The 22,596-nt window shown below is 44.9% G+C and overlaps 2 protein-coding genes across 6 annotated transcripts in view; both read right to left on the bottom strand.

Moving 5' to 3' along the window:
* Positions 1 to 3,318: 3,318 nt before the first annotated feature.
* Positions 3,319 to 9,486, bottom strand: LOC120046343 (mitochondrial glycine transporter B-like). Of its 3 annotated transcripts, none has more exons than XM_038991505.1 (8): positions 9,364 to 9,486; positions 7,664 to 7,820; positions 5,766 to 5,890; positions 5,306 to 5,390; positions 5,013 to 5,192; positions 4,711 to 4,879; positions 4,313 to 4,479; positions 3,319 to 4,084 (listed from the first exon to the last, which is right to left on the bottom strand). In XM_038991505.1, the coding sequence occupies exons 2-8, from the start codon at positions 7,799 to 7,801 to the stop codon at positions 3,962 to 3,964; spliced, it is 987 nt and encodes a 328-aa protein (XP_038847433.1). In that variant the 5' UTR covers positions 7,802 to 7,820; positions 9,364 to 9,486; the 3' UTR covers positions 3,319 to 3,961. The 3 variants fall into 3 exon arrangements, with proteins under 3 accessions (XP_038847433.1, XP_038847432.1, XP_038847434.1); XM_038991504.1 differs by lacking the exon at positions 9,364 to 9,486 and adding an exon at positions 7,947 to 8,134; XM_038991506.1 differs by lacking the exon at positions 9,364 to 9,486 and adding an exon at positions 7,988 to 8,134.
* A 423-nt stretch (positions 9,487 to 9,909) lies between these two features.
* Positions 9,910 to 22,596, bottom strand: part of LOC120046342 (myosin-9-like) — a 31,606-nt gene continuing 18,919 nt past the window's right edge. For all 3 annotated transcript variants that reach the window (XM_038991501.1, XM_038991503.1, XM_038991502.1), the window contains 30 exons: positions 22,229 to 22,500; positions 21,772 to 21,945; positions 21,331 to 21,504; positions 21,096 to 21,210; positions 19,740 to 19,927; positions 19,446 to 19,567; positions 19,216 to 19,285; positions 18,950 to 19,110; positions 18,717 to 18,825; positions 18,462 to 18,593; positions 18,136 to 18,342; positions 17,913 to 18,050; positions 17,708 to 17,831; positions 17,465 to 17,636; positions 17,090 to 17,302; positions 16,680 to 16,824; positions 16,352 to 16,558; positions 16,140 to 16,244; positions 15,865 to 16,017; positions 15,478 to 15,726; positions 14,329 to 14,541; positions 13,981 to 14,193; positions 13,700 to 13,861; positions 13,439 to 13,567; positions 13,059 to 13,147; positions 12,814 to 12,937; positions 12,504 to 12,712; positions 12,208 to 12,316; positions 11,798 to 11,970; positions 9,910 to 11,520 (listed from right to left, as the gene is read on the bottom strand). In XM_038991501.1, coding sequence (XP_038847429.1) covers positions 11,412 to 11,520; positions 11,798 to 11,970; positions 12,208 to 12,316; positions 12,504 to 12,712; positions 12,814 to 12,937; positions 13,059 to 13,147; positions 13,439 to 13,567; positions 13,700 to 13,861; positions 13,981 to 14,193; positions 14,329 to 14,541; positions 15,478 to 15,726; positions 15,865 to 16,017; positions 16,140 to 16,244; positions 16,352 to 16,558; positions 16,680 to 16,824; positions 17,090 to 17,302; positions 17,465 to 17,636; positions 17,708 to 17,831; positions 17,913 to 18,050; positions 18,136 to 18,342; positions 18,462 to 18,593; positions 18,717 to 18,825; positions 18,950 to 19,110; positions 19,216 to 19,285; positions 19,446 to 19,567; positions 19,740 to 19,927; positions 21,096 to 21,210; positions 21,331 to 21,504; positions 21,772 to 21,945; positions 22,229 to 22,500 — 4,760 coding nt within the window. In that variant the 3' untranslated portion in view covers positions 9,910 to 11,411. The remainder of the gene's footprint in view (positions 11,521 to 11,797; positions 11,971 to 12,207; positions 12,317 to 12,503; positions 12,713 to 12,813; positions 12,938 to 13,058; positions 13,148 to 13,438; positions 13,568 to 13,699; positions 13,862 to 13,980; positions 14,194 to 14,328; positions 14,542 to 15,477; positions 15,727 to 15,864; positions 16,018 to 16,139; positions 16,245 to 16,351; positions 16,559 to 16,679; positions 16,825 to 17,089; positions 17,303 to 17,464; positions 17,637 to 17,707; positions 17,832 to 17,912; positions 18,051 to 18,135; positions 18,343 to 18,461; positions 18,594 to 18,716; positions 18,826 to 18,949; positions 19,111 to 19,215; positions 19,286 to 19,445; positions 19,568 to 19,739; positions 19,928 to 21,095; positions 21,211 to 21,330; positions 21,505 to 21,771; positions 21,946 to 22,228; positions 22,501 to 22,596) is intronic.

Below are 22,596 nucleotides of genomic sequence, written 5' to 3'. Positions count from 1 at the left end.
ACTCCTCTGTAACAGAGTCTCCCATCAATATTTTAAATTAATTCAGTGGCACTAACATATCTAGATGAAGCATGGATTTCAGATTATTCCATGCGTCTGGTGCACAAGAAAAGGCAGTCTTGCCTAATACTGTGTCTGTCATACATCCCTTTACACCTCTTTTTCTCCCTTTTCTCTTCCCTTTCTCTCTCCACACTCTGTGAAACAACAGAAAGTGACATGACATTAGTGCCTTGGGGAACCTTTCCACCACTGCAACCCATGTGTCCTCAGAAGGAAATGAAATGACACATGACATACTGAATCCTGGCTGAGGCGGTGGGTAGGGGGTCACTGTGAGAGAGACAGGCTGACACGCAGGCAGCTCAGCTTAGTCCAGACACATGTTCCAGCAATGCCCTACTTATATGGCCCATAAATCACATGACAGTTGGTCTCAGAGCTTTAATAACTACACCTACAACCCAACATTGCCCTCGTTATTCAAAGAGGTAATATGAAAAGCCCACACAGTACTTGAGAGCAGTGGATGTTTCTAGCACATGGGTCATTCTCAGTTCCAACATTAGTACGGCAATACCGGAGGTAGGTTTAAGTTTAATTTCACCTTATACACAGCCATTATACCTACCAACAGTAATAGCAGTGCATGATGATAATATGCTTATCACAGAGCTGTCAGACATAAGACTGAGAGAAGGGGGCAGGGTTGTGACATCAAAGGGATAGTTAATGATAAGGAGAGTGAAAGGCAAGAGTCAATCAAAAGTAAGGCATTAGGCTATACTGATCTGAACCAGTTTGCTTCTTGGCTATTTCTCAATTTGATTATTTTTTCATCTAGAAACCTTGTACAATTAAACCATGTTATTAGCTAAGTATGCCATATTTCGTATGTTATTAGCTAAGTATGCCATATTTAATATGTTATTAGCTAAGTATACCATATTTCATATGTTATTAGCTAAGTATGAGTCATATTTAATTGTTTGTGCATTACATGTCTGACTCATTATGTAAAACAAACTGTTAACCTATTGGAAACTTGTTGAACTTTGTGGTTATTTTTTTATCTTAATGACATGACACCCAGTTCCAACCCAATCAACTATTCTCATCAGAAACCTTATATCAAGGACTGCAGTGATAGCATGTGTCACGGTGGCCTTTGCTTTCAGAATTAGATAGGGAACACTGACATATGAAGTGAGTTTGACACAGATTAGGAGTTTATTGAGGTCGTAGACTTGTGTGTAAACTTGCTGTGGAGAATACATAGGTGGTTGCTACTGAAAGTCCCCAGGACATTCACAAAGCAAATGCCTTATATAATGAATAATAGCAGACTCATGTATTCTTATATAATTTTATACATTTTCTTTAAAAAAATTGTCAAATGTTCTCTTCAACACAACAGCATAATTATTCACCATTACAATAAACAGTAATAAATTATATCAAATATGAAAACATGAACAATTATAATACCCTTTTAAGGCAAATCAACTGTACAGCTCAAATGGACAGCAAGCAAAGCTTATTATATGTTACAACATCTGTACCAGAATAATATCTTAGAACAGTGGCAATAGCTTGGCACAAAGGGAAGGCAGGCAGACTCACTGCGGCATGAGACACTCCAGGGTTTTAGATTATGGAAGTGGTTAAAGTGTATTTCCAGCTAAGGATCAGTATGTTAAGCAATTAGTGTTCTTTACCTTCAATTTAAAGACAAGCAGATACAAGTTGTGCTAAAGTCTAGAGAAAACAGGTACAGTTGAAGTCGGATGTTTACATACACTTTAGTCAAATACATTTAAACTCAGTTTTTCACAATTCCTGACATTTAATCCTAAATAAAAAATCCCTGTCTTAGGTCAGTTAGGATCACAACTTTATTTTAAGAATGTGAAATGTCAGAATAATAGTAGAGAGAATGATTTATTTCAGCTTTTATTTCTTTCATCACATTCCTAGTGGGTCAGAAGTTTACATACACTCAATTAGTATTTGGTAGCATTTCCTTTAAATTGTTTAACTTGGGTCAAATGTTTCAGGTAGCCTTCCACATGCTTCCCACAATAAGTTGGGTGAATTTTGGCCCATTCCTCCTGACAGAGCTGGTGTAACTGAGTCAGATTTGTAGGCCTCGTTGCTCGCACATGCTTTTTCAGTTCTACCCACAAATGTTCTATAGGATTGAGGTCAGGGCTTTGTGATGGCCACTCCAATACCTTGACTTTGTTCTTAAGCCATTTTGCCACAACTTTGGACGTATGTTTGGGGTCATTGTCCATTTGGAAGACCAATTTGCGACCAAGCTTTAACTTCCTGACTGATGTCTTGAGATACTGCATCAATATATCCACATCATTTTCCTGCCTCATAATGCCATCTATTTTGTGAAGTGCACCAGTCCCTCCTGCAGCAAAGCACCCCCACAACATGATGCTACCACCCCCGTGCTTCATGGTTGGGATGGTGATTTTCGGCTTGCAAGCCTCCCCCTTTTCCTCAAACAGTTCTATTTTTGTTTCATCAAACCAGAGGACATTTCTCCAAAAAGTACGATCTTTGTCCCCATGTGCAGTTGCAAACCATAGTCAGGCTTTTTTATGGCAGTTTTGGAGCAGTGGCTTCTTCCTTGCTGAGGGCCTTTCAGGTTATGTCGATATAGGACTCGTTTTACTGTGGATATAGTTACTTTTGTACCATTTTCCTCATTGCATCTTCTCAAGGTCCTTTACTGTTGTTCTGGGATTGATTTGCACTTTTCGCACCAAAGTACGTTCATCTCTAGGAGACAGAACGTGTCTCCTTCCTGAGCGGTATGACGGCTGCGTGTTCCCATGGTATTTATACTTGTGTACTATTGTTTGTACAGATGAACGTGGTACCTTCAGGCGTTTGGAAATTGCTCCCAAGGATGAACCAGACTTGTGGAGGTCTACAAATTTTTTTCTGAGGTCTTGGCTGATTTCTTTTGATTTTCCCATGATGTCAAGCAAAGAGGCACTGAGTTTGAAGGTAGGCCTTGAAATACATCCACAGGTACACCTCCAATTGACTGAAATTATGTCAATTAGCCTATCAGAAGCTTCTAAAGCCATGACATTTTCTGGAATTTTCCAAGCTGTTTAAAGGCACAGTCAAGTTAGTGTATATAAACTTCTGACCCACTGGAATTGTGATACAGTGAAGTATAAGTTAAATAATCTGTCTGTAAACAATTGTTGGAAAGATTACTTGTGTCATGCACAAAGTAGATGTCCTAACCGACTTGCCAAAACTATAGTTTGTTAACAAGACATTTGTGGATTGGTTAAAAAAACTAGTTTTAATGACTCCAACCTAAGTGTATGTAAAATTCCGACTTCAACTGTACCTGACATTGTAGAATTCTACAGTGGGATATATATCTAAAGCCTGGAGTAGCTTAAACAGTCAAGTTTGGCTGGGAGTCCAGTGGCTAGTTAGAGACCAACAATATTATACGACTTATAGTGCAATATAGAATTTTGAAAGTAGCCCAGTAGAATAAATAAATTAAAGTCTTGTTTGGTGTAGCCTCACATACAATGAAGACAGACAATATTGTGCAATGCAAAACTATTGCAATCCATTCAAATATACAGACATTTTAATAAAACTACTAGTCCCCATCTTTCTGTCAAAATATGGATACCAGTCCTTGAGGTATCATATCTTTGCAATGTGTTAATAATGTTATGGCAGAATACTGTATGTCAGTGAAGAAGTCCATTGGCACACTCTCACAACTAGGCAGTCTTAAGACACAAACACAGCAGTGCCTTCCAGGGCACTCCTCACTGTACTGGTTTGTCCTCGGTGACTTGACTTTCACTTTCTTCCTCGGTCCACATACGTTCCTCATTTCATTCTCTCTCTTCAGGACTTGTCATCCCTTCTTCTTGTCATCCCTCCTTTTAGTGATCCCTCCTCAGGACTTGAGCCCCATGCGGGCCATCAGCTGTTCATACACCGTCCATGCCATGGCAGCAATCATGGTCCTCCTCAGAGAACGTGGCACCCCACCCCGGAAGAACCCTTGAAACCCGTGCTCCTGAGAGACGGAGAGAAAGAATGGCACATGTCAACTACTATTAATCAACCCATATGTTTTATTACATAGTGTGACACTGTGTGCAGGCTAGAGATCAGTATATAAACACATACAGACAACAGTTTAGCCTGACCCATATAAGAACAACGTCAGTATATTATAACAGTGCTATTGCCCTAAGCATAGTAACAACGCTGTATTCAATAAAATACCCAGAGAGATAGTTACATTGTAAATGTATCGCACAGCGTCTGCAGTCCTCCTGTACAGATGTGGGCTGACTTGGACGTGGGTTTTGACCACGTCAGCTGGCTGGGTGACCAGGGAAGCCAGGACCCCGGCCAGAATCCCACAGCTGAAGTTAGCCAGGGGCGCGTAGGGAGACGTGCTTATCTCTGGGAGGAAGAAACAGAGAGACACTATAAATTCCACTCCACACCAAACAATTCACATTGAGACAGATACGTCAAAGTTATCAAATGTGGCTACTAGTGTAACCAATACTACTGCTCTATGTTTATGTCATCGGCGTCCCCATACTGACACTTCAAAGTGATCGCACACTAGTGAAACAAATACCAGTGTTGAGCATTAGTGTGGTGTATGTCCGGTGTCCTGATACTGACCCTGTGGCAGAGTGTTCTTGCCCTGGCTGTAGAACATGACATAGAGGCCTGAGAAGGGAGCATCTCTGAGGAGGGTGGCGGTCAGCCCTGAGAACAGAGCTCTGGGTCCCTCTGTTTGACACACACTGCGCAAAGCCCCTGCCACGCTCACATAGTTATACCTGCCACTCTGAAACAACAACAGGCACTACAATAAACACCCACACATTAAACAGTACTCATGTAGTTACTGTAATCATACAGTATATAGAAAAGTATTTATATTTTCCTTCCTGCCCCTCCGTCTCTCTACCTGAACATACCTCAAAGCGAGTCTTAATGACAGTGACAGGTAGCATGCAGACCCCTGCCACAGTCCTGGCCCCAGCTCCCAGCAGCACAGACTCCATGGCCCCGGGGCCCTGCTCCAGGAAGTAGTGCTGCTTCAGAGAGTAGTAGGTGCTGAAGTAGATCCCTACGCCGGGGATGGTTCGCACAAACGACTGGAGAAGGAAGCAGAGCAGACATGCTGTCAGAGTCATATACTCAACACACAGATTCAACACAATGATGTGTTTCTATTTATATTATTGATCATAAAGAGAGGCCAACTTACTGGTGAGACCCCCTTCCAAAGTCCTATGAGCTTCTCTGTCCGCACAACACTTAAGAACACAGTCACCATCCCCACTCTTGCTGACCTGAAAGAGCGTAAGAGAGAGAAAGCCGTATTAACACACTGTCCTATGAAACGACCCAAAAGTTATTTTGCAACTACGCTTCATTTCAAAATAGCTGACGTGACTGAGTTGGTACTAGCATGCGGGCCATGTGGAACCAGCATGAGTTTTATGACTCTTTGGACTCTCAATGTTCAGATCTACAATCTACAATATTGCTTAGTCAATGAGGCGAGTCAATAGAGTAATGCAATGCTAGTGGGTCTCATGGTCTAGGACAAGACTGTAATCTAGAGCCAGAAAACTTACTACAAACGTAACCTCACCTGATTACTATGTGGAAGTATGTGGACTATGCTGTAGAGGTATTGACTGAGCCAGCTGAAGGCTACTCACCCAGGCTGCATGTTGCTGTGAAGGGTCTGCAGGCGGGTCTTGACCAGGTCCAGAGGCTGGAAGAGCAGGGTGGAGCATGTTCCACTGAGAGAGCCACACATAAAGGCTTTGAGAGCCGGGTGAGCCTGAAGGGAGAGACAAGCAGAGAGGGGAGGAAGGGAGAGTGATAACACCGATCACACACCAGTCACGGTAGAGTGCTCTTCAGTGAGAGCCCAAAGCATGATGGGCCTTATGATTGTTTACGATGGAAAGCTCCAGGCGGAGTGAGTCCTGGGAAATAGGACAAATGCACATACACTCGCTACAGTAATTCACATTACATAAATACCCACACAAGTAGTAAAAACAAACATTCAGACTCAAGAATATGAGTGACTACAACACAAAGCAATGATTGAAAAATTGTGTGTAAATTTAACATGGGACCACGAAGAGAACAGGCAAAAGGGCAAAGGACTCTCCATTGAAAAACTAAAATGCACCAACCCATGAACACGCACACTATTCCCCACCCTGCAAGTGTCACCCTACATCAGGTATGTGTTATAATGCATTATCATAATTGGCATGCTTAGTTCTCTAAACAATCTGCCAACACAAACATCAACAAAGAACTGGATGACTGCAGAAAAAGCATCATATTCACCATACCCAGTCACTCCAATTTTCACAAATAAGACGCCACACACACAATATACAAAACAACACACACATCCCTCCTACAGCCCACATCCCTACCTTCCCCGGGCTACTTTTCAGTGGCTGATCCTGTTTTTCCTGCATTTGTCCCTGTTTTCTTCCCCTCTCTGGCTAAGCTGTTATGAACTGTGGTGGGTTGTCAGGGCAAAAGCCTCCATCCCTCTCTTCACTTCTCTATAAGCTTTCCTCAGTTTCCCTTCACAAAGCAGCTTAATCCATTGGCGTATGTTTTCACTCTCTCACACACACAACCTCTCAATGCTGCTTCTCTTACTCTACCCCTCATCTTTCTGCTTCCAGCTAATGCACATCTCTGCAAAATGCCATGCGTCATACATTGCAAATGTCAGTGTGTGTATGAGCGCATGCGCATGTTTTTGTATGTTCTGGCTTCCATAAAACAACTTATCATGGTTTACATTCTAGAGCGTATGTACTTAGGGTATGTGCTGCTCTAGAACTAGTACTTATGTGTAAAAGTGTTTTTATTTCCTTATCACTGGGCATGAATTCTAGTACATTTCAATGTCCTCAGCTCTGGTAAATTACTTGGTAGTTACTGTACTGTGATGTGACATTGACAACCTGTACTCCTTCACTGGGACTTGAAACCAACACTTTCTCAACATGTCCCTGCCCCTCCCTTAATGAGGGTGCTATGGCAACAGCCCACCAACAGTGCTTGTTGACCAATGGCAGTGTTGGCACAGTGGAGGCTTGGCAAAGCCTTGCTCACTTGTTTGGCATGTCTATGAAGATTTAAGGTGGCACCCGGGAGTTTGACCTACTTCAGGGCAGAGGACAATAGAGAACTTGTAAACACAGAAAACATTGAATATTCTAGAACAGCCTGAGAAAGTGCATAGTATGAAAGTGGCCTGAAACTTCCAGCAGGTTAGAGGAGGGGTAAGGACAACTGGGTCAATCAACTATGTCACAGGATGGTACTGTGATTAACATAGGGGCTGGATTGAGAAAGTAGGCCTGGGTACCCTGATCCAAAATCACAGCCTGACATAAAATACATGTGAAATCTTAACTGAGATATTAAATATTATAACCCAAGCCTTTAGACCACTGAAACCACATCAATAAAACACTGTACATGTACAACAGTCACTGAAGTTACTCTAGAATTATTGTCCTTCAGACTTTCACCATCAAATACTAAATGATCTATAAAAAATCCCACTCACCAGAGACAGTTCCATGGTTATTTTGAAAGTTGAGAAGAAATTCCAATCCAATAATGTTGTCCTTGTATGATCAAAATTCTCTTTCGTCTTTTCCTCTTTTTGAATCACTTTCTCAGTCCTTACTCTGCCACTGTCCATTCAACTTTTCCAAACGCTCCTGCACAAGAGATTACAGAGAAGATGAAGATTTCATGAATGGGCATTTCAGCTGCGCAACCTATTACATAACACAGACAGAATAACCTTTCAAAACTGATATAGAATGTTACAGGCTGTAACTTACAGCACTGGTGTTTTGCAATGTTGATACAGTGTGTCCCTTACAGCAGATACTGGAGAGCTGCACTGCCTCTGAGGGGTTGGGGCACTCACCACAGCACAGACCCAATGTAGGAATCATCTGACTCACACTATGGTTCCCATTTAAGACACACAGTTACTTATTAACTAATCAAAGATCACCACCCAGCACATTAGCATTACATACACCCTGCACATGTTTCTCATGAGTTTGTGTGTGCACATCTGTGTGAGTGTGTGTATATGTCTCTGTGAGTGGTGTGAACATGCGGGTATATGTGTGGGGGGGGGGAGGGGGGGCCCTGAAGCATCATGCTCTCAATACTTTTTGAGGCGGCACAGGTGGCCAAATTAAGTTTTAAAGTGCTTTTAAGTCCAGGACTGGGTTTAACAATGTGTCCAGACTCCAGACCCTTAAGTCTTGATATACATTTTTTATGGAATATGTTCTGTCATTTCAAGACATTACTTTAAATGGGTACAGACAGACATCTCAAATCGGCATACATCTATGTGACTGATTTTGAGAGTCAAGTGACTCAGCACACATTATATACATTGAAGCAGATTAATACAATTAATGACTATTGTTAATTTAACACAGACATCACTGAATGACTAGTTGCACACTCATTAAGCCAAATTTTAGCACGGGACTGGACAGGAGTGATTATAGAACTGAGGTTCTAGAACTGTTGCAGAATCAGGACAGTACAGGAAAGACCGACTGGAATGAATTTGCACTCCCATGTCAACCTCGAAAGTACATGTCGACAAACATTCAAGGTAGTTAAACATATTTATGTTAATTTTAACAAATATGAGCAACATTTATCACAGGTCTCACACTAGATCCTTTTCAATCATGATAAACAGAGGCCTACAGTGATCTTCTTTGGAACCATATGCATCTCAGGATTCCCACGCAAGAATTTAGGAGTTCATGCCTCGTTCTCGTGCTAGTCGGGAACTAGGAAACTCTGACTTGGAAACATGAGCTCTGAGTTTCCAATTTGAAAGTACCAGAATCAACGACTAGGAAGCTCTAATACAAAACCCTAACAATCATGAACCAGACAGTTGTCAGAAGCGTTTCCCAGTCCAACAAAACATTTATACCGAAAATCTTACGTCTAATAGTATTTCAATTAATTAGAATGAGAGCACAACCCGAAGACAAGTTAGTTACAAAACGTGCACAATTAGAATAGAAACTCACATTTATAAATGTATAGGGCAAAGCATAGAACTGGAGAATGGACAAAAGACGTAAACAGAAACAGGCATCTGTAATTATTTGATTAAACAATGATTAACAAGCAAAGGCCATTCGCTGAAATATTGTAGCTTACAATAGGCCGTTGTATTAATACAATATAAAAACGACATTCAGTTCTCACCCAAATCTGTCCATCCTTGTGTCCAATATTCTGTTTAAACCGGTTTAGACTTGCTTCATTATGCCGTTTGTCCTGGGGAACCATTTCAATTGGAATTTGTTCAGATTCAAGACTGTCCTCTTGTGGTCATGTCTGAGATCACGATGCAAAAAATTAAAAACTACAGGACAATATTAGATCAGATAGTCTAGTGTATTGCCAATTTAAAGCGGCAATCAGCAGTAGAAACATTAACGCGAAATCCCAGCCCGTTTCAGTAAACAGCTGAGGGATGGGACTGGAGGAATGTAACCACTCAAATTCATAGACAAAGCTATGGATGCAAGGACTAACCATCCATGATAACTTTTTTTTAGTTTTAACCATGTTTCGAGGCCATTTGTTTGTTTACATTTACTTTGAACTAAGTTCATAAGGATTTTGTAAGTTATATTCTTTAAGAATCAATAAGTAAAATGAACGTAGCAAGGTACAAATATATATATTTTTTATTGTATTAACTGCTGATTGCCCCTTTAATAGACAAAAATTCTCAGGAGTCAATGGTTGCAGTTTAGAAAGCCATCTTTATTGCAATAATACCAACAATTCACAACTCAAGATTTCATTTTCTCAGAGCTGCAGAGAAAATGAACAGTACAAAATTGAGATTTCTTTTTAATCTTTTCTTTTTTGCTTCCAAGTGAGAGAGAGAGATCCTTTGTCTGTTATCCATCATTAATAATAACAAATTCCTCTCACTTCCCAGCAGTGTGAGCAAAAAAGGCAACCCTGAGCACAGCCTGCAGGGGTCAGTTCACCCAGACCTAAAGCACCTTCACTCATCTACCTCACCCCATCCCTTAAATACATGGGATTAACACCTGGCCAGGCATTTCAACAGGGAGTCATCTTCCTGTCAGAGAAAGTAAAAAGATGCCATCAGGATATCATGTGATGTGTTAGACCACAGCGCTGCAAAATTTAACAACGTCCCACTCATCCCAACAACATGCTTTATTCTGTTCAACCACCCCTATACCCCGCCAAGCAGTGCTCTGAGAATACAGCGTGTCGTGAGTAATAAAGTACCCCACCACCCCGTAACCGTCGCCCTGCGCATCAATAAAAACATTGATAGTAGTAAAGAAATACGTGGATCCAGGAAATAACAACATTGAGCAGTAGAATTTGACTGTAAGGCTTTAGTGTGTGTTGGCATGAATACAATTGCAGTTACTCTGAATTAGTCTTTTCTTGTTTGAAGTGCATCTGCCGTCTATCAATGTCTTCAATTTAATGCACCAATGCAGTGGTCTATCATTTCTAATCCAGAGTCATACATCTCAGTGCAAAAATAAGACAATGTTTGTCAGCACAAATCAAATGTTTGTACATGAATGCGTTTCTCTAATTCTGTGTGTGCGTCTATAGATATATAATTTTCTTAAGCCCAAAAGCATATTCATGTTTTAAGTACTATCCGCAGCCAAATTTATACGGTACAATTGAGCACATAAACCTCCATTATAAACTGAGGTGAGAGCGAGCGAGAGCCATAATAGACGTGTAGTACTTTCATACTTAACCATTATAAAAACTTTAGCATAAAATACAAATCTATAGATTGCGATATTACTTTGGTCCCCTTCGAGTAATCCTTCTTCATTTCGTTCGTTCTTGCTTCAGTTAGAAAAAGATCCCAAAAAAAGACTATTTCTAATGGAATGTTTCCTTACAAAAATATCATAAATTTTTTCCCCAGAGAATGAAGCAGGAGAAAATAAATTTGGCCCACAAGTTTGTATGAGTTATGTCAGTGTGGTGATTGTCTGAAGTACTGTTGTATTGGCTTGTATGGAATATAAGTGTACATAGATTGTCAAGTCTCCCATTAAAAAGAGAGACTGAGGTTTGGCTGTGAAGTATATTTGCTGCCTCTAAATCATACAGTATCATGATGTTTGTGTCCCTAAGTGCATGCGTTACTTTAAGTGGTATGTGTGAGTTTGTGTGTGTTCCATGACTGTTGCAGTTCAATCCTATGGACAGCAGGGAACACTGGCTGTTCATTCAGTCTTGGGCTCGGGGGTCTCGCTCTTGGGCTCGCTCTCCTCATCGCTCTCAATGCCTGCGCGGCTGACAATGCGGCGCATGGTGAAGGGGAGGTCCCCACGCCTGGAACAGAGATGGTAGAGATCAGTGATTAGGGCAGAGAGATCGTGACTAGGGCACAGCACATACCATGGAGGGCCAAAAAAAATAAAAATAAAAAAATAAAATAAAAAAGAGGCCCTCTGCTACATTACTGATCATATATCCTCAGAAGGAATGTGATTGAAACATACATTGTAAATGCAAGTATGCTGTGTAGGGTGCTTGTACAGACGGCTTCATTTACAACCGAGTCAGTGCATCAGCATTTAGTCCGGTTGGGGAATGGAGGTGTACGTACCTGAGCTTGCTCTTGAGGGTGCTGACTTCGCGGTTCATGGCATCGGCTGACTCGGTGGCGTCCTCCAGCTCCCTTTGCAGTTTCCTTCGGTTGGCGTTGGCTCTCTGGGCCTCCTCCTCAGACTCCTCAAGCTGCCTCTTCAGCTGCTTCATACGAGAGTTCAGCTTGTCCGACTGCGTACACACACACACAAGCATTAGCATCAAGTACCAAGGTGGATGCTACATATAGGTGGTGGATAGGGTGAGTTCCAAGACAATGTAAAGTACAAAGAGATGTAGTGTGAAAGCTTTATATAAATGTAGTCCATTAAATCATTCACATACTTTCAAAATAGGGGGAAATAGAGACTAAGTTTGCTGGTGTAAAGCTGTTGGGCTTGTGTTGAAGCTTGTTTTCCGAGCCCTGACCTGGTCTTTGTACTGCTCTGTGTTGCGTCTCTCGTCGTCCACCGCGAGGACGACCTCCTTTAGCTTCTTCTCTGTGCGGCGCACCAGCTTGGACGCCTGCTGCCTCTCCCTGTGGAAAGACACATTTGGGTCACATGGACAGGCTGAAACTTCTACTTGGCTTGTGGGATTTTCACCATCTGATCTCACCCATGCTGCAATTTCAGTTATTTTTTTTGCATTATGGAGAGCACAGGAGATGCGGGATATCTGAAGGAAAATGCAGGTGGTCTAAGGTCAGGCTCAGACCCACTCACCTGGTCTCGATGTCCACCTGCTCCTCCAGCTGGGCGATCTTGGCCTCCAGGGCGGCAATAGTGGCCTTGTACTTGGACTTGACGGTTCCCTCCAGCTCCTGCAGCTTCAGCTTCAGCTCCTTGTTCTGGCGCTCCACCTGGGAGCGGGCCCCCTCCAGGCGCTGGGAGGTACTGCGCTCTGCCGTCAGCTCCACAGTCATCTGGTCAGTCTGACAGAGACAGGGGGTTAAACTGCCTGACCCACCTTATCATTAGAAGTACACTATCCCAGTCTGTACACATGGGGCATGAAAGTCAATTGCTGTCCTACCTGCAGCAGAGCTCTCTTCAGCCTATCGTTGACCAGCTCAGTGTTGCACTGCTCCTCCTCCAGCTCCTCCTCCAGCTGTGCGATACGAGCCTCCAGTCTCCTTTTCTCCTCGGCAATCAGTGCACTGAGTGGAAGAGGAAAGTTGGGAAAGAAAGGATGAGGTAAGAGAGCAAGGGATAGACGTTTGGGTCATTGGAAGCAGAGATAAACAGTAGGTTATGAAAGAAAATGAAAATGGTTCCTACTTCTTGGCGGCCTGGTTGTTGATCTCATCCTGCAGCTCGTCTCTCTCTTGCTGGGCCTGTCTCTTTACACGCTCTGCAGAAGCCAGCTCCTGGGGGGAGGGGGGGGTGTCAGAGTGTGTGTAAGAACCAAAGCGTGTGCGTGGGCCAAATCCTAACTTGAGATAAGCTCTCATAACTACCTTTCCACATTAATCATGATTCCAGTGGAGGATTTGTGCAAAAGTTTAAGTTATGTGCAAATACAGTTTCTCACAGTAGGATTTATAAAGAGTTACAGAAGTAGGTTTTGTATTGTTTGGGAGGGCGAGGTGTCAGGTGAGAATAAAACGAGAGACTAGTGTGAGATGGTCAGGTGAAGGGCAGCAGCAGCGCAGACTGACCTCTGTCATCTGGATCATGTCGGCCTCCATGCTCTTGAGCTTCTTCTCGTTCTCCTTGGCCTGGGCCATGATCTCGTCTCTGGACATACGAGTGTCCTCCAGCTCCCTCAGCAGCTCCTTCATCTGGGCCTGGTGGAGAGGGAGAGGTTCAAAGCATATTTCAAGCAAACTATTCACCATCTGCATGCATTTTGATTAGAATGTGGTCATGGTATAAAAACATACTAGTGAGAAGCTGGTGATAATGTAATTGGTTGTTACCTGGAGCTTCTTCAGCTGTTTGAGGGCCTCATCACGGTTCTTGTTGGCCATGTCGATGGCTGCCTCCAGCTCCTTCAGGTCCAGCTCCAGCTTCTTACGGGCTGCCACGGCAACAGAGCGCTGCTTCCTCTCATCCTCCAACTCCAACTCCATCTCCCGCACCTGAGGACCAGAGAGATTCAAGCTTTCAATCACTGGACTGCATGTCCCATCATGCAGTGGACAAATAACACAGTAAGGAACCACTACCTGCAAAGTCAAACCTGTAGCTACTAGTGTACCTGTTTGACCAGCTGTCTCTTCTTCTCCTCGCCCATCTCATCTCGTCCTGCCAGGTCTCTCTCGTATTGGGCCTTCATGGCCTGCATGTTGACCTCCAGACGCAGCTTGGCGTCCTCCGTGGCCTGCAGCTCGTCCTCCAGCTCCTCCAGCTGAGTCCTCATCTCCTCCAGCTGCTGCTCCATGCCACGCTTGGACTTCTCCAGCTCGTGTACCTGAAGGAGAATAGTAGAGATTGTGATGAGAAATAGGAATTTGGGACCCGTATGAAAACAGAGGATTTGAATTGATTTCTACCTAGAACAATTCAACCCCCCCCCCCCAAAAAAAGTGACACTAGGCTGTCTTACACTCTTGCCAACGTCGTCCTTGGAGGAGACCAGGTCCTCCATCTCAGCACGGAGCAGCTTGTTGGCGCGGTCCATCTCATCCTTCATGTCAATGAGGGATTCCAGCTCGCGGGTCAGAGCCAGGGCCCGGGTCTCCTTTTCCCTGGCCTCAGCCTCAGCCTTGTCCCTCTCCTCAGCATAGCGGCATGAGATGGTCTTCTCCTCAGCCAGCATCTAGAAGTAAAATGGAGGAATGTCATACTATACTTCAAGACCCAGATTTTTCCCTAATAGTTACAGATCTTAAGAATCAACCCTTCCAACTAGTTTAACCCCCCCAGTTTGAGTGAATTAAATTGTGGACAGTAACTAGGTTTCCTAGAACCTTTATGCGAGTACATGTCTGGTAAAAAAAAAAAAAAAAAAGTGACAGACCTGATGGAAACAGCAAATCTGTCGACAACTCAAAATACACTAGATAAGATGTGATCTTTTTGTGTCTAAAATTAATTATGCGAGAAATGGTGAAACACCTTTATCCACAAATATTGATATAGTAACCAGCATATCGAAGTAAAGCGATGACGTGTGGTCCTCCCACTATGACTCAGGAAAGCATACAGTTTACTAGGTTAGATTAAATAAGTTGGGATGAATCACAGGGTGGTGAAAGTGCACAGTAATGAGCTTGATGCTCCTTTCCAATAAATATTGAGGGTCTTACTCTTATTCTGGTGACATGGTCGATGCCTGGCTGCCATTTAACAAATAAAAATCTTTACTTTTCTGTCCATAATAACCTTTTGTAGGCAGCCTACCCGCACTGTATCTGCGAGCTGTAGGCTACAGCGCCCGTATCAAGGACCGAGCAGGCACATTCGTTATAGAACGCCCCCCCAAAAATTAGGACGAAACCATTAGAGTTGAAAATGCCAAGGAAACCCATTTAACGGAACTTTCTTTGTTTCCCTCGGTACATGGGAATTTACCCACAAAAGTTATTTTTATGTGCACCATGTCGTCCCGTACAGCCTTTTATCCACAACAAGTCAATTTGGTGGAAACATCTCTGCTGGTAAAATGCATATATTGTTTTTATGCAGATTTTTGAATATTTGCATGAAAATCTGTCACCAATTAGATGGAAACCTAGCTAGTGTTACTACTAACCTGGTCGAACTTCTTCTGCTTCTTCTCCAGGTTGGTTACGATCTGTCTGAGGTGGTCCTGGTCCACCACCATGTCATCCAGCTCCTGCTGCAGACGAGTCTTGGTCTTGTCCAGTTTCTCAAAGGCACTGCACTTCTCCTCCATCCGCTGGCCGAGCCCCTCCAGGTCCCTCTGCAGCCTCTTCTTCCCCTCCTCTGCGCTCTCCAGACAGCCCGCCTCCTGCTCAGACTTCTTCTTAATCTCTGCCAACTATAGGGGGACACCGCTTGTCACTCAAACATTCTGTGGTGCGGTTTATGGTTCTAGTGATGTGTTGAACAAAAACATTCTAATAGCACATTTGCATCAATCCAATGTTAAGGTGTATGTTGCTGTAAGTGTGTATACCTGAGCCTGCACGGTGAGCAGCTGCTTCTCCACATTCCTCTTGCCCTCCTCCTCCTCCTCCAGCTGTTCTCTCAGAGTGTTCTGTTCATCCTCCAGCTGACGCAGACGAGTGCCCATGGACAGCTTCTGACGAGTCTCCTCCTGGAGCAGCTCCTGTATGTAGAAGAGAAAGACCGGCACAGTTATAGCAGCTTAATGACTGAGCTTTTACAACCATGACAAAACTAGTGCAATATTGAATACTTGGATCTGTTGTAGTCTATGGAGTACTGTACCTGCACATCCTGCAGCTGAGACCCCACAGTAGAGCAGTCCTTGGACGCTTTGATGGACTTACCCTCCACCTCACTGAGCAAGCCATTGACAGTCTCTAACTCAGCCTGGGGAGGAACACAAGAACCAAAATAGTCATCAACATGGGCCTTACAGCTAGTGTACAGGCCATATGCTCCAAATCGTACCCAAAAGAAGATTAATGGTACTATACCTGCATCTTGGCCACTCTTTCTGCCAGCTCAATCCTCTGGCGCTCGCTCTCTCCGTGTTTGACCTGTAGCTCTTGGACCTGGCCCTCAGCCTTCTTCCTGCGGTGCTCAGAGTCTCCCTTCCCCTGCATCAGGGTCTGCAGCTCAATGGCCAGCTCGTTACGCTCACTCTCCAGGGCCTGCTTAGTCTTGTCCACCGACACCTTGTTCTGTTAGGGGAGGGGTACAGAACACCAGGGGTCAGTGCATGTACAGATACTGTAATACACAGGAATTCTTGAGGGTGTGTGTGTGTGTATATATATATATATCTCTCTCTCTCTCTCTCACTCTCTTGGCCTGCTCCAGTTGCTCGTTGAGCTCGTCGAAGGCCTGGCTTTGTTTCAGTCTCATCTCCAGCACCTGCTGCTCGTGGACCTTGGCTTCATCCTCTAGAACCTTCTTCAGCTGGTTCACCTCAGTCTCACGCTTTGTCCTGACAGACAGAAGTAGAGAAACAAAGGAAAAAGAGGGAATTGGGAATTGTCAGATTGTGAGCTAAGCTAAATACTGGGAAACAAAGAAAATAACAGAATTTGAGAATCTGAGAATTGTCATCAACTCATGAAATCATTTTTATAGAAGGTCAACATGAAGGCATCTAAATAGCATCCACTATGTGTCATCTTATTTCACAATAAAGCAGTTTCATTGAAACACAGTAGCTGACTATGTAACTTATCTCCTCCGGGTGTCAGTACCTGAGCTCTTGCTGGGCAGCGGTGGAGTCCAGTGTGTCCTCCAGCTCAGTCTTGAGGGCCTCCAGCTCCTCTCCCAGGTCCCTGCGGTTCTTCTCAGCCTTGGTGCGTGCAGCCCTCTCTAGCTCCAGGTCCTCCTGCAGCTCAGACAGCTGGGCTTCCATCTCCCGGATCTTCTTTTGGGCCAAGTTCTTCTGGGCTGCCTCCTCCTCAATCCTGAGGGGAAGAGGAGGAAAATGGAGGGTGTAATAACATTCATTATGCCATGAAAATACAATTTACAGAGTGATCACACTAAAGCCACTATGTATGTATGTATGTATGTATGTATGTATGTATGTATGTATGTATGTGATTGATTGATTGCAGAGATCCCACCTGGCCAGGGCTGCCTGCAGCTCCTCCTCCTTCTTGGCCAGCTGGGCGCGGAGCTCAGCGATCTGGGCCTGCAGCTCAGCTATCTGGTCAAGGAGATCAGTAGAGTCTCCCTCCAGCTTACGCCGGTTCTTCTCCAGCTCCTGACGGCCCTTCTCCTCCCTGCGCAGGCGGTCTAATAGAGAAGGAGAAAGTGTTATGGAGAAATAAGAGCAACTTGGTCAACATGGTGTGTGCTCCACCTACCCTCTAGGTCAGTGATCATGGCCTCGTGTTTGTTCTTGAGTTTCTGAAGGCTCTTGGACTTCTCCTCCTCCTCCGTCAGGTTAGAGGTGAACTCAGAGATACGCTCCTCCATTAGCTTTTTCTCCTGTGAGAAACACACAACCAGGAGTTCACAACACAATTCTATCCATCCATACACCCGTCTGCCCATTGGTTGTATACGGACCTTCATGAGTTTGTTGTTCTGGTCTTCAAGAACCATGACGTCCTCCTCGATCTTCTTCAGCTTGGAGTCTGTGGTCACCTTCTCCAGCTGCAGTCTCTGCCTGGCAGCCTCCTCCTCATCCAACTGCTGCTCCAGGTCCTACACAGGAGGGGAAAGAGTTAGTACAATGTGTACCTGCCATGCTGCACACAAAGTGTGTGTTGGTTTGTGTGTGTGTCCTCACTGTGATGTTCTGCTGCATCTTCTTCTTCTCTGTGTGCAGATGTGTGGCTCTCTCCTCTTCCTCCTCCACTCTGGCCTCCAGGTCATGAAGGATCTCCTCCAGCTCCTGCTTCTTAGTGGCCAGACGGGATCTCATCTCCTCAGCCTCGGCACACAACTCCGTCTCAGCCTGCAGCTGCTCCTGCAGGGCCTGCTTCTCGGCACTCAACTGGGGGAGACAGAAACAATATGGTGTTACGGGTTCAAGAATGCATTTTCAAGTTAGCTTGAGCAATTATCAACATGTCACTTCAGGGCTGTTTCAGTGATGGAGGGTCTCCATCTTACCTGGTGCTGTTTGACCTCCATCTCCTGCAGCTGTATCTCAGCATACTCCTGCCTCTCCTTCACCTTGCTCAGCTCATCGTCCTTGGCCTGCATCTCCTCCTCCTGCCTGCTCACCTGCAGCAGGGGCTTCACCTGGGGGAGAGGGACAGTTCAGAGGAGAAGAAAAAAGGCAGTTGTACGTCAGTATTCCCCGGGGGTTTGTCTCAGTCGAGTAGCATTGTATAGGAACATGATGAGCATAAGTATAATGTGTACCTTGGTGAAGAGTCTCCACCACTGCCAGTTCCTGAGTTTGAGGTAGGCTGAACAGTTCCTCTGGATCACCTTCATGGCAGTCAGCTGCTGCTGTCTCCTGGCAAAGGCCCTGCAGAGCAAGCGGAGAGAGCGAGAAACACTTTGGTATCTTCTAAATACAGTTATAAGACATGAATCAGAACGTTTCCACTGCAGCCATATGATAGACAGTTGGAGTCAGGGGGTCTCCTTACTTGCGGGCCACGTAACCTCTGCACCAGGCCTGGAAGCTGATGATGACGTCAGTGATCTTCATGTCTCTCTCCTCCTCCAGGTGAGCCAGCACTCCAGCCCTGAAGAACACCTTACTCTGACCAATCCTGAACAGGTTGGGATCCAGCTCCAGGCTTTTGATCTGACAGGAGGGTGAGGTATACAATCAGCTAAACTGACAATATTCATCTCTTCATTCTAAATGAGTGACAATGTTCTAGAACAAGATATAATGCCCTTCTCTTACCATGAGCACACAGGCCTGTTTGCCATCCATGAAGCCCTTGGGGATGGAGTTGGGAGTGAGGATCTCATACCTTATAGAGACAAAAAAGTAAATGCATGGGATCATCAGTTGGACTCAACTCACTAAAAGCAACATACACAGCATGATGCAACAACAATATGAGGTTAAGTTGGGGAACTGGTGAAAATACAGACATTTGTATACAGCCACAATGGGAGTGAGTACAGTACCTCTGTCTGAACTCCTGGAAGACGATACGGTTGGGGAAGCCCTGTCTGCAGATACGGATCCCCTCCAGAACACCATTACACCTCAGCTGGTCCAGAACCAGGTGGGGGTCTAGCTTACCAGCCTGTAAGGGAGGGAAGAAAGGGAACATGTTTAGATGTGTAAATAAAAAAAATCTGCCAAGATAACACCACTAGCATAAGCTGTGGGTGCCGATGATGCGTACTGTGTTCAATGGCATCTTGAGAGAAACTATTGTTTGGATGTTTTCACTGGTGGAGTTGATCTACTGGTACCTTCTTCTCGTGGTTGGGGATGATGCAGCGGACGAAGTTGGGGTTGGTGTTCCTCAGAGTGGCCATGAGCTTGGACAGCTGCTCCTTGTAAAGCTGGCCCACCGTGCGGAACATGCCCTTACGGGTCTTAAAGGCACCAGGCATCTCAGACATCCCTGCAACTTTATCCAGGCCCACGATACGATCCACTGAGAAGGGATGAAGACGGAGAGAAGAAAAAGAGGAGAGGAGAAAGGTTGACGTGAGACAAGAGGCTTTCACATTTTTGAATATCTAACCAGGCAAACTCCACACAGTGAAAACAAACCACAACATAAAACACATGAAGCAGAGTATAATGGTGATGGGGGGATCCCATCTCTCCATGGGGGATGGCGAGAGAGATGACTGACGGGTTCAAAACCAGTGACACCACAATACTGGGTCAATGCAGAGAAATACAGTAGGAAGGGGGATTTGGGGAATGAGAGGGGTCACAAAATGCCAGTGAAGCGTGGGGGGGGGGGGATCACACTAGAATGAGACGCAACTCGATGCAGTGAGTGAAGGGTGTGTGTGGGTGTGTGTACACGTAACTGCTTACACTATGCGACCATCTTAATATGTAAATGTGTGGTGCGAACCGACATATGTGGAAATTAATGTTTGTGACAAACTGTGCATTTGTGGGCATGTTTTTATTGGTGGCGACGGAACCAAACCCATGCAGTATATACCCATTGCTGCAGTACCCATGAGCAACACCAGGGGTCCCAAACCACACTATTACACAGAGGGAGAGAGGAGAGTCCAATGAAAGTGCAACAAGTGGTAGATCTCACTGCACACAGAGCTGGGGGGGACGGTCATTACAACCCCTTGTTAAAAAATAGATCTGATAAATCAACATTGAGCCACAGGGAAAACAGGGTATGAGCACAGGATAAAAACATAGGCAGTTGATGCTGAGATGAGGGAAAGGTTCATATTAGTGTAAAGAGAAGGATGAGCAGAATTGGAGTAAATAAAGGAGACAAATTATGAAAAAGAAAAAAAGTCACCTGAATCTGAGTGGAGAAAAGGAAAACGCTGATAAAAATAGGCTCTCTGAGACCTCTGTACCTCTGAGACCCAGTAAAAGGGAGAATAACAGACGAAACGGGCCGTACAGAGGAGCAGATGGATAGAAACCAAAACAGAGTGAACGGGTAAGAACAAAGGTCCAGACACCAGACATTGGAGACGAGAGAAAAAAAGTGGATATGAGACAGGAAGAGACCCTTCACTGAAAACATAGCAGCAATTCCCAGCATGAAAGTTAATCCACTTAAGTCTGTTCTTTCTGGTTGCTAAATCCATATCATTGGATGCACTCACCGTCCTTCCACAGTTCAGACACAAACTTGTCAGTGGACTGGTTGAGCAGCGTGGCCACGTTGTCGTTCAGAGGGTCCATGTTCTTCATCAGCCACTCGTCAGCCTTGTAGTCCACCTGAGGAGACGGCACACCATATAGACAATAGTATTACACAAGGTTTGCCTGGGACATGATGTCCAAGGGCACACAGTTTAAGCAGAGTCTAAACTTCGCCTTCATTACTGGTCCGTTTACCTTGCCGGCGTAGTGAATGATGCAGAAGTCAGCCTCATCTTTCAGTTTCTTGGGCTTGTGGAACTTGGAGTGGGTGCCCTGCTCCTGCAGGACCTTCTCCACAAAGCTCTTGTCTGTGGCTTTGGGGAACCAGCACTCCTCATCCAAAAGGGCCAGGATACCAGGGGGGCTAGCCTGAGGGAGAGCAGAGAACAAGGCTTACAGGGAGACCAGGGAGCCTGGAGGTGCAGCATTGCATGGGACTGAACTGAAAGAGATGGAGGGAGGGGAAAGAGATAAAAAGAGGTGGCAGGTGGAGAGAGATCTGGGAGAAAGGGATGAGACTGTAGGAAGTGAGAGGTTAACAGGGAGGTACATACAGAGAAGGGTGGAGTGAGAAAGGGAGTATACAGTACATGATTAAAGGTAGGGAGATACAAAGGGTCATAGGGGTAGACTCACAGGCTTCTCGATGAGGTCGATGCAGGGCTGCAGGTCCAGGCCGAAGTCGATGAAGCTCCACTCGATGCCCTCCCTCTGGTACTCCTCCTGCTCCAGGATGAACATGGTGTGGTTGAACAGCTGCTGCAGCTTCTCATTGGTGTAGTTGATGCACAGCTGCTCAAATGAGTTCAGCTAGAGGAGAAAGAAATTGTCAGAAAGTGCATTCACCATCATGAACAGAAACTAAGAGGCTTAAGTGTCTATTTGTCCCCTTTTCCTAATCTGCAGTGATGTGAAAGAACTAGACAGGTGAAAATAGATTCCCTGTAGGCATCCACCCGAATTTCACCCCCATTCTGTCTTTCTAGATAAGTGGAGATTGCGAGAGAAGAGGAAATCACTTTAAACAAATATACCCTCTGGGTCTTACTCAAAACATTGTAATCGCTTTGGTCTTTCCCCCACTCCAGTTTACCTCAAAGATCTCAAAGCCAGCAATGTCCAGGATGCCGATGAAGGAGGCTCCCTGTCTCTTGGTCTTGTCCAGGGCCTTGTTTATCCTCATCACCAGCCAGCGGAACATCCTCTCATAGGTGGCCTTGGCCAGGGCCTCCACTGCAAACTCAGCCTGTTCCTGGGTCTGGGCCTTCTGCACGTAGTCCCTGCCCACCTTGATACGGGGGGACAGGATGGCACGGGTGAAGTCTGTCACGCTCATGCCCATCAGGTGGCACACCTTCTGAGCAGCTGTGACAGGGAGGGATGGGGGACGGAGAGATGAGGTTGAGAGGGAGGGATCCCCCCAGGGAATAACAGTTTGATGCCTACAGCAGTGCATGGAAC

This window comes from Salvelinus namaycush, chromosome 4 (genome assembly GCF_016432855.1).
Source record: "Salvelinus namaycush isolate Seneca chromosome 4, SaNama_1.0, whole genome shotgun sequence".
Classification (NCBI taxonomy): domain Eukaryota; kingdom Metazoa; phylum Chordata; class Actinopteri; order Salmoniformes; family Salmonidae; genus Salvelinus; species Salvelinus namaycush.
This window is presented reverse-complemented; position numbering and strand designations above follow the sequence as displayed.